Consider the following 10,642-nt stretch of genomic DNA (forward strand, 5'->3'; position numbering starts at 1 on the left):
AGCTCTTTACTAGCATTCTTCAAGATGGGTTCAAAGATCCTTAGAAGTGGCTGCAAATGACAGTATTATTGACAGCATGCAAGTAGAACAAGTAAACCAAAAATAACAGCATAAATTGCCTCACCAACCTTGCTAATTTGATTTTCGAGGTAATAGTGAGGGTCTATAGGTATGTTGTGTTCTAACACATAAATGGGATCCTCTGATCTTTCATAAGCCTGTTTGTCATCAGTTAATCTTGCAACGTCAACTCGCATATTAAGTGCAATGAAGTTTATCAACAAAAATGTTAACGAAAAGAATTACCTTGGCACCTTTCGCGGCCTTAATTATGACATAAGGTACTCGATCCCCAACATTTGGAGCAGTAGCAGCATCTCGCTGTTGATAAAAAAAATTGTCATAGTATTCATATTATTAAACTACTGGGGATGGAGCAGCAAAAATTTAACTATCAACCCCTAAATTAAAGTCGTACTGAATACAGAGCATATTATGACATACAAGAGAAACACTATGACCCTAAAAGCCTGCTTAGCGATGTAGGCCTATGGTAATAGCTAAATTGGATACATTTCTTCTAGCACTCTGTTTAGCTACCACACCAATTACCTTTTAACATAAATAGTAGATTCGCAGTCGAAGAAGAAAATACACCAGTAGAGAGAATATATCAGCCGAATTGAGAGGAAGGATAGGAACATACATGCCATCAGAGAATTTTTATCAGGATCATAGTTGAATGAAAAACATCCCATGGTTTTGCACTTTGCAGTACATTACGTATGAAGCATTTCGGCCAAGTGAAAAGATATGCTGAGGAATCTGATAGAAACTCCATATTTCAACACCTTTTAGTTTACTAACCTCAGTTTTTGGGTCCCATCACCCCAAAATAATAATAATAATAATAATAATAATAATAATAAATATATATATATATATATATATAATCTCAAAAATGAGAACATTATATGACATTTGGTAAAGGAATGTTGTTGTATTGCAATGTCATGGTTCCTATAATGTATTCCAGGCAATTCCCGAAGTTGAACATGATTAATTCAAGTTCTTGTTTTAAATCTTAAGTACAAGTTTGACATGTTGAAAAATGTATCCCAAGTGTTCTCCATTAAATCAGTTTGAACAGTGAAGGAAGCAGAAAATTTTATCATTGAAAGCTGTTATCCCTTGAACCATTATATATTTTATCCTAGACAATTTAAAATTCAAGCTAATCAAGTATAATATTTCGTTGAATACGTACTGTGCCATGATCCTTTCAGCAACAGATTTAAATTCATGTTTTTCAGTAACGGTGTTATGAAAATCATAATAGAAGAAATAAACTCTTCTGACCTTGCGCATCCGTTCTGCAAGCTCAACATGCGCTGCTTTAACTTCATAATCATCTCCTGTTTTTGTAAGACCCTATCAAGCTGGAAATATTAGTGCAAGAAAATGGAGACTAACAAGCAGCCAATAATTTTAATCGAAGCTAGGTTCCTACCTTAGTAATAACCAAAAGAGATAGATCCATGCGATTCATAAGAAGATCTGAGATAGTGTTTTTGACATACTGAACAGCGCCAGGAATATCTCTTTCTATGAGTATTTTGTGAAGGCATTCATTTACCAGGTTTTTTACCAGCAAACAATTATCCCTTCGAACTGTTTCAATCCCTATTAAAAGAGAAACTCAAAATCAAAAGGGAATACAAACAGATAATCCTAATAAATTAGTCAAGTCATGGTATTCATGACAGAACTAATGGAGACAAACAGAACAAACACAATATCATGAAAATCCCATGGAAATGTCAAAAGCCCGGCTCACCTTTGGTGTCCATTTTGTCAAATTTGTTTGGGTTTGTCCAGTAGAGACCAGCATACCTCTTCTTACTGATCAATAGATATGGATAGTAAACCTTCTCAAACTCAAGTTTGATTGGCTGTAAAGCAAACAGATCACACCAGTGTGAGGAGAAAAAGAAGGCCGTGCAAAGAGGGCATGGAAAAAGGGGGTGCAAGAGTTAAAAAACATATTTATCCGAGAAATGAGTGCATAACAGTCATTTTTCAGATCACACACTCAAAAGTGTAGAAAACATTACGATCACTTGACACGAAAGAATCACTATAAGGATGGGAAAGAACTCCCTGTTACACTCCTTGCCTTAAAAGAAAAAAAAGAAAAAGGTTGAGCCTAATTGAGCGACCTAAACTGATTTAACACATATAAACAGGCAAAATGGCTAAGTCCTTGTAAATCTATCACAATATCCTCCACAAGCCAAGTGCATGAGGAGTCACAATTTCCCCTACCCATATGTCAAAACCTGGCCGCATCTAACCCATTATGAATGCCCCTCTCCAACATTTGAAGCTCAGTTAAGTGGATAGTACCATGATGGTGGCTGATACACCTGTAAGGACTTAGGTACAACCCCTGCACTACCAACATAGTTGCAAACTAACCAACTAATGTGAAAATGCTTAAACCAATATTGACAAGTAGGAGTTAACAAGTCCTTATAAACCATTTAACACTATCCCCCCTCCCCCCTTCCACTCCCCCATACAGAACATTGACAAAAATATATTGAGCAACAACTTTTAGATGCTCATTCCAGGTTCTTAGATTTAAAAATAGCTGGATACAAGTGATGACCAAGATCTTAGAAATAAAAATAAAAACTCTTTTATTACAAAAGAGACGTACAATTTGACTTTATTCACTATTAATTATTTTGGAAAAGGAAGAACTCACACAAGCTCCACTAACTCTCCACTATCTTTCTAATTCTCATTCTCTCTTTTCTGTACACAAATGTAAGTGCTGAATCATATTTATAGGGGTGTGTCGGTGGCTTTGGAGTATAGATTATTCCACCATTAGAAAAAATCAGCAGGTTGCTAAGTCCAGATTCTTCTATAAATGGCAGTGGATATATTTCTGATGCAGATTCTAGATTGCTCCTAGTCTGCTTGAAGAAGAAGGTTCAAGAAATGGGCTGTAAAATATGAGATGAAGTGCCCACAGGTATCTAAAAATTTCCTCGAGGTGGTGATGTATTTTCACAAGATGACATAGAAGGGACAGAACAAACTGTTACTATAACTTATGGAAATTGCACTGGAGACTTACCAAACACACACACTTATCTTGACTATAACACACATACACTCACAATCGACGCATAAACATAAAAGTAGATTTTGGTTTCTTTTCTTGTAGTAATTATAAGTTTTAACCTAGGAATTTTTTTTCCATTTCATTATTTTTGCTAGGAACTTTAAGTAAAAATAGGACAAGTATTATTGACTTATAGAGATACTATGAGTGATATGGATATCCTCGTAATTTCTCTAGCAAATTCCCAAATCTTGTAATCTCTTAGTTTTCTCTCTCATTCTCTTTCCCATTTATGTCACTTACCTTGATGAAAGTACCACTAATGTATTCAGCAGCTTCCCTTCCCAAGTTCATGGCTGCTTCCACTGAGGTCACACCAAACTGCACCATAACTGAATCTGTATCTCCATATATTATCTGTCATGACAATATTATCGCAATGTTAGGGGAGATCACACCATGGTCTGTCACCAAGAGAATGCAGGAGTATACAGATTACAGAATTTCAGAATACATATACATAATGTGGGTGAGAAGGCATATAGATAAGAAACTAACATGAATTAGAAGAGAAAAAGGCCGGTTGTGGGCATAAACTTTATATAGATATAACGATTTAAAAATTTTATATCGTACGTGTCAAATATGTCTAACAATGGCAAGAGAATTGAAGGAACATTGAGAAAATTAATATAATTAACCATTACCCTTCTTAACATAGGGAAACTAATCTCTAATTCTTTTCTTCTCTCAATGAAGTATTTGCTTTTTGATGGATAATAAAATGTAGAATTTTAATTTGTGATGCTCAGGTTGCCTTCTGATATAACTAAGAAAAATGAAAGAACCTTCAATGATGCTAGCTTTCAACTACAAAATTACTCCGCAATGAACTCTCCCAATGAGTTTTCCATAATCAAAATATATTGACAGATAATCTCTTTCATAGAAAGAAATTGGCACTCGCGTAAACTCAACTCAAACCAATATTAACATATCATGTCGTTCTCCCTTTCTTCTTTCATCATTTCTTAAAAGTCGCAAGATTTATAAAGTGGTATCTCGGTTCTAACTTACGGAAAGCCCTGCAGATGTATCTTCAGATATTGTATATCTAGAAATTTACAAAAATGACTTTGAATCGCAAGCATCTCAAGCCATTGTACATGCACGACAGGACATACATAATTACAAACTCAAACATTAGTTCATTTCTACATACAACTTAGACCAAATAATTTATAATGATTTTATAAACTAAATGAATCTTCAAAAGAAAAAAGAGCTATATCCAAAGGGCGCACAATTTGGAAATCATCATCCCCTCCCTTTAAAGTGAGCAGTATCTTTTAAGCATCACATAAATTATAGTAATTAGCACTGAATTAACAACAAAATTTATATTGAGAAAGTGTTGGATGAATTGATGGTCACAACACATGCTTTATCTCTCTCGGTTTGGTTTCTGAAAGCAACAAATTGATAAGAAAATATCACGTTGCCCTCAGAGACTCTCCTAAGAGATTGCAGTACACAAGGGCTTCTTGAATGTAGCGGTTTTTGGCTTCTATCTTCGATAAATGTAGAGGTATCGTAGCAAAACATAGAAATGATGTATTAATTGTGGTCGACTAAGAAGTCCGGATACAAATGCAAAACAATATGGGTACGCCGATACAACATTTTTAAAGCAAATTAGGACACGTATCGAATAAGCATCGAACATAATTAAAAATATAAAATAATTAAAAATACAAATTAGATACATATGAAAATTTTAAAAATATAACATAATTAAAAAACACGTATCCAGTACGTTTCGAAGGGTATTGGGGATTGGATACGTATCAGATACAGGTATGTAATGAGTTTACAAATATCCGTGCTTCTTAGGCTATCACCTGCCGACAATAACTTCAATCTTGAAGATCAATTTTATGAATGAACAATATTAAGAGTATCATTATCTTTCCACTAATAAAATAAAGAGAATGGTATTAGTTTCAAAAACCTTTTGTCCTGGGAAAGTCATGAATGAACAATATTAAGAGTATCATTATCTTTCCACTAATAAAATAAAGAGAATGGTATTAGTTTCAAAAACCTTTTGTCCTGGGAAAGTCATGAACGAAACAATAACCACCACCTACTAGCTTTACTGGTTAACCACAAGAAAGTATAGCAACAAGATACATTTCCAAGTATAATTCTTCAACTTCAGTTTTAAAAAACATTGATGGACCAGATGTAAATTTCTGGTCAATAATTATAATTGGAATACCTCAGCGTTGTGCTCATAGCCACCAAGAATGGTGAATTTATCTTCCACAAGTTTCTTCGTGTGCTCAATCATCTGTCGACCTTTGGAAAGATGGCCAATTCATCAGATCAGTAAAATTTTGAAGCATTGCACAACTTTTACACAAAATAGAAGAAGATAATTTGAATTGCGCAGTAGGATGCAAGGCTTCTCAGCAGGATCTATTACCATAGCTGGTAACACTTGAAGATATTTCTAAACAAGGTAATTGACCAACCGTAGCCCCTGTAAACCCATATACAGAATTCGCACTTATCTGAAAAATCAGCAAATATTAAACTCCTCAGGTCATTGCAAGTGTACTTCATATTAAGCCAAACAAAAATATAGTCACGACACAGCAGAAATATATTAACCATAAAAGAGGACTCTAGTTAATTGTGCAAAAGAACACCTTCAAAGCCAGTTGACGACCATCTAATACGGCTTTCTCAAGAGGATCCTTTGCTTCCTGGAATCAAATCCCAGTTAATATAGAGAACAGTTCTCATTCAAAACACAACGCGGCATATAGCAAGTAATTTTGGAGAAGAAAAATATTTCAGACAAGTATTGAAACAATTATCAGACAACACTACGAGAATGAATAACTTGAGCACCTTCAAATCTGCTTTAGCCCTTTTACGAGCAGCCAAAAGTTCTTCAAGAATTTCTGGAAGTATTCCCTGAATAGAAATTTACACAATATCTGAGATATGACTTTTGCCACATGCGTATGATAGATATTAGGGTATAAAGAGAAAAATTGACCTTCTGTAAATTCGATTTGACAAATGTTTCACCAGATGGAGTTCTATTAACACATTCTGGGGGCAGATTAAGTTTCCGGATATCTTCTGGAGTTACCTATACAATAACAATCAAAAAATGAAAATATTTGGAATTAAAATCACAAGCATCTCAGGGGAGACAATCATTTTGAAAATTTATGTATCTTCTCAATTCCCAAAATCATGATTCGCTCCAAAAGAAAAGGCGCATGTTGGGAAGAATATTCACCAGTGTGCAATAACAAAGGTTATATGCCATCATAATGGATGGGTATAGAGATGCAAAGTCCAGTGTAGCAATAGGTTTCTCGTAGAATCCCGCCCTTGCCTCCAGAACCTGCATTATGAATCGTTTTGTAAGCAAACATTTCGTTGCTTATTCAGATGAGAGGAGCAATCTACTTACGGAGACGGGAGGAACTATACACAGCCCAAAACACAAAAGGCAAGAGAAAATTACAATGATACAGGGTAGTTCTCATGACTATAACAAAAAGATCGCATTCGCAAATTCAACTTTTAATCCTTGAATTTCTTTCCCAGGCCTAAATAATTATCACTTTTCCTTCTCCACACAGCACCCATAAAATGCAAGGGACAGCTAAATCCCAATCCCTGCATTTTTTCGAAATTTAGAGTTGATAAAAAAAACCTATCCAGTTCTCTTTGAGAGACGTGGCTCCTCCCACTGCTTGGTAACTTATGATTTCATGTTCTATTTCACAACTTCTACTAATTACATGTAAAACGAAATAGATGTTTACATAATTTTATTGCTTCTTATCAATATAAAGCATACCTAGAAGAATTCAACTTTGCCTGCATTGAATGGCACATTTAATAACTTTTACCCTAATCTTTAGAAAACCTCCAATCCAAAAATGTCAGAAGCTTCAAGCTAATCCCTTTAAATGGTTAGCACTTGCTCAGTAATCATCTTCCCGTAGAGAGATTAGTATACCAAAGCTAGGATTTCTTTCACCTCGAATGGGTTGATATCAAAGAAAATGAATAAAGATGATAAAGCATTACTAGCATTACTACTGCAATGCCTTCACCACCATCAGTTGGGTCGGATTTATTTAAATGGTTATAGGATCTTGGACAACTACTACATAACAAAATGGCCTTAAGCATTTTGGTCAATTGACAATGCTCAAATTGTTGCCAAGAACATTGGTCAGACAGGTCTTCACATCTACTTGGTAGGAGTTCCCAGTTGATCACATTAAGTGGGAAGGAATCAATGTTAAGTAGCTTGAGAGAAAGAAAGACAATATTACAGTCTTCCTGAATGTGGATACAAATATGTGAGCTTTAAAATTAAGATCTTTGTGAAGTTTCTATATGTCTAGAAAAGATCATTATCACTTACAGTTGCACCCTCAAAAGTTCCCTGTTCCGATCCAGCCTGTTTGGCATTTGGAATAACAAGATTCTTCTGTTTTGCTTTCCGTAGAAGCTGAGAAAGTACCTGAAGGTAATGGTCATATATAAGATTCCCAGATGGCCTAAGACTACAAACTGATCAAAATTCTGTAGTTGCAAAATTATGAAATAACCTTAATGCTCTGCCCCCTGGATAGCAGAAACGAAATGGGAACACCTGTGACTCGAGCCATCTCCACATAGTTGTAAATGAACATCAACTTATCCAAAAGCCGTTGTGGGAGGTAAGCATCCTGGAAATGTTTGTTACATTCAGTACCCATACATAAATAGTGAAATCGAATTTCCCCGTCAAACTATTTTCTTTTTCTTATCTGCAGCATTTTGAGGTTCAGCTATTAAATTGCCCTTACCGATGAATTGCCGAATTAGATTCAATCATGACAAACTAAATATAAAAAGTGAAAAGAAGCCAATCAGTTGATTCAACTAAGTTATTTAACCAATCTCTTAGGACCTATGTTTTGATAGTGATTGATGTTAGTTTGAGCTTTAGAATAGATTTCACAAACAGAACAGTCACAATAAAAAAAGTGAACAAAATATGATCTTCATTGAGCATGATTTAAAACATAAATCAAAGTTATTTTATTTGTTCTATAACTATTGTAAACAGATCTGAATATGCATTCAAAACATAAATCAAAGTTACTTTACTTGTTCTATAACTATTGAAAACCGATCCGAATATTGCATTTATAACTGTTTTTTGTTATGCTATGCATATATACCACAGGAATGAAGGAAATGCTTAAAGTATTTATAACACCTTTCCCAATCCATTATCCAGATTTTAGAGTTTTACAGACTTGGTGAAGACATAATTTAAGTTTTCCCTACTAAAGATTTTATAGGAAGTGGTTCAACATCATATCAAGGTAGGCAAGGGTCCAGATTGATGTCTCTAAGCCACCACTTATAAAGATTTGTTCACATGTCAAGCTTATCAGAACAAATGAATCTGGCATATATGTGAAGGAGCATGATGGAAATATGATTTAAAATAAATATGTCCCCCTCTTTTACAGCTAAAGTTTTTAAATGACAGGTTCGATAGGCTTAAAATTTGGGGAGTAGACAGTGTTGACACTCCAGCTAAGTCCAAACAACATACAGTGCCAATCTTATTATATTCAAGGAGCTAAGTGATATATAAATAATGTAAAATAACATTTACTAGGCTTATTCATTCGTTTCATTTTTATTTTTTTTTATAGGTTATATACCCTTTATAATGGATGAAAAACTACATTAATATGATTTATACATTTCATGGACAAAGCCTTACAAATTGGGTTAAATCATGCTTCATGAAAGATGCTATGGATATCCTAATTAATTAAGAAGCTGGCTTACATAGTTACACTTGGTAAACAAGTATTTATACATTAAGATGCTAGTCTCCTCACTCACCCATCTCTGGTGGATTATGCATCTAAAAACTTATTAAGAAGTAGCCAGTCAGTCGGCTTGGCTTGACTTCAGATTTAGCAAAAGTGCATACACAGCCTTATGAATCAGTTTGGGTGTGACAGTCATTTAAAAGCTTAAAGCATAATTCATCGTAACTTGATTCCTCACTGAGAGCAATATTGCCTTAATGTGCTGGAACATAATTCAATACATAAATGGGTTGAACTAATTCTATTAAGAATGAGAAAGGCGGAAAGCTTGTTTTATATATTCCTTCTTCATAGACATCACGCTACTTTATTGGCCAGACAACTGCACGAGCTTAACCACAGAGATATTTGTACCTTCAAACAGTAAACAGCAAGACGCCTCCTAGTTTCTGAGTTCCCATTCTGAAGGTCAGATATTATTGAATGATGGACATCCTCTTTCTGCATGCATATTAAATAGAATTAGTTAGAAAAGAACTCAATGAAACTTGTCAAATGGTGGAACAAGGCAAAGAAAAATATAAATGCATTGTAACATGGCCAAATCAAATGATGGGCTGCTCAATTTTATGTCATTTCTTTCGGATTTGTATTGATAATACACTTCCTGTGTATTATGGTTTGATTAATAAAATTTCCGATTACCTTTCAAAAAAAACATGGCCAAATCAAATGACAGGCAAATTGGACATCATGATGAATGACACTCAAGCAGCACCACTAATGTATCTCGTGACAACTCATCATTTCAATGTGACTATTAATTATGCAGCAGAAAACTAGCTTAGTTAGATTTCAGGACACAATAAATGCGTACTAAGAGCAGGTAATTGCACATTTTACACAAGTTATTTTCCTATTTCTCTTTCCTGAAAACTTGCATAAACCTGGTATTTTGGGCCTTTCTCAACTACCTCAAATCCAGTAAATTAAAGATAAATGGCAAAAGAGAGAAAACTTTATTTTATTTTATTTTTTTGGTTTCCCTAATCATTCATCCAATAATCCTTCATTTACAAAACTAAAAATCTTTCTTTAATGTTTCTCATGACACGTGTTTAGTCAAACCAAGCACATGGGCTGTTTGGCTGGGCGTCTTCTTCCGCTTCTAATTCTTGCAAAAGAGTTTCATAAAAAATTACTTTAATTAGTGTTTGAAAACTAATTTCTAAAAGAGTTTCTCCTTCAGAAGAACATATAGAGGAAGCAACATCCTCTAAAAGCTAACTAGAAGAAGCACTTTTATAAAATTAACCAAATGGGTGGCTTCACAAAAGCATGCAAAACGTGCCCATGATGTCCTTAGCAAATGCACACTCAGAATTCTTCTTGAAGATTTACATATAATCTCTCTATAATAGCTTAAGTATTTGTATTGCAAGGTGCTTTGATAATTTTTCTAGTTAGTTATCTTACTCTTCTGAAAGCTGCATTGATCCTATCACATCACGAAACTAAAATTACAATAGTAAATGAAGCCAACAGTGCATAATAGTCTCACTAGAAGACTCGAAGTCAGGATGCTATAGAAAAGCAAGGTTAAGTAAGGAATAAGGGTATCAAA

General features: G+C 34.4%; 1 protein-coding gene across 1 annotated transcript in view; it reads right to left on the minus strand.

The window, feature by feature from the left end:
* Positions 1–10,642, minus strand: part of LOC111366829 (DNA polymerase delta catalytic subunit) — a 20,692-nt gene that overhangs the window by 5,268 nt on the left and 4,782 nt on the right. Inside the window, exons 10-25 of the mRNA XM_022987524.1 lie at positions 9,433–9,519; positions 7,789–7,908; positions 7,602–7,700; positions 6,456–6,563; positions 6,207–6,302; positions 6,056–6,121; positions 5,851–5,907; positions 5,625–5,712; positions 5,418–5,497; positions 3,440–3,553; positions 1,838–1,952; positions 1,511–1,683; positions 1,360–1,431; positions 307–381; positions 129–218; positions 4–50 (exon numbers count right to left, since the gene is read on the minus strand). Of these exons, the coding sequence (XP_022843292.1) occupies positions 4–50; positions 129–218; positions 307–381; positions 1,360–1,431; positions 1,511–1,683; positions 1,838–1,952; positions 3,440–3,553; positions 5,418–5,497; positions 5,625–5,712; positions 5,851–5,907; positions 6,056–6,121; positions 6,207–6,302; positions 6,456–6,563; positions 7,602–7,700; positions 7,789–7,908; positions 9,433–9,519 (1,487 nt within the window). The remainder of the gene's footprint in view (positions 1–3; positions 51–128; positions 219–306; positions 382–1,359; positions 1,432–1,510; positions 1,684–1,837; positions 1,953–3,439; positions 3,554–5,417; positions 5,498–5,624; positions 5,713–5,850; positions 5,908–6,055; positions 6,122–6,206; positions 6,303–6,455; positions 6,564–7,601; positions 7,701–7,788; positions 7,909–9,432; positions 9,520–10,642) is intronic.

The sequence above is a fragment of the Olea europaea genome, chromosome 18, assembly GCF_002742605.1.
Source record: "Olea europaea var. sylvestris chromosome 18, O_europaea_v1, whole genome shotgun sequence".
In the NCBI taxonomy this organism is placed as follows: Eukaryota; Viridiplantae; Streptophyta; class Magnoliopsida; order Lamiales; family Oleaceae; genus Olea; species Olea europaea.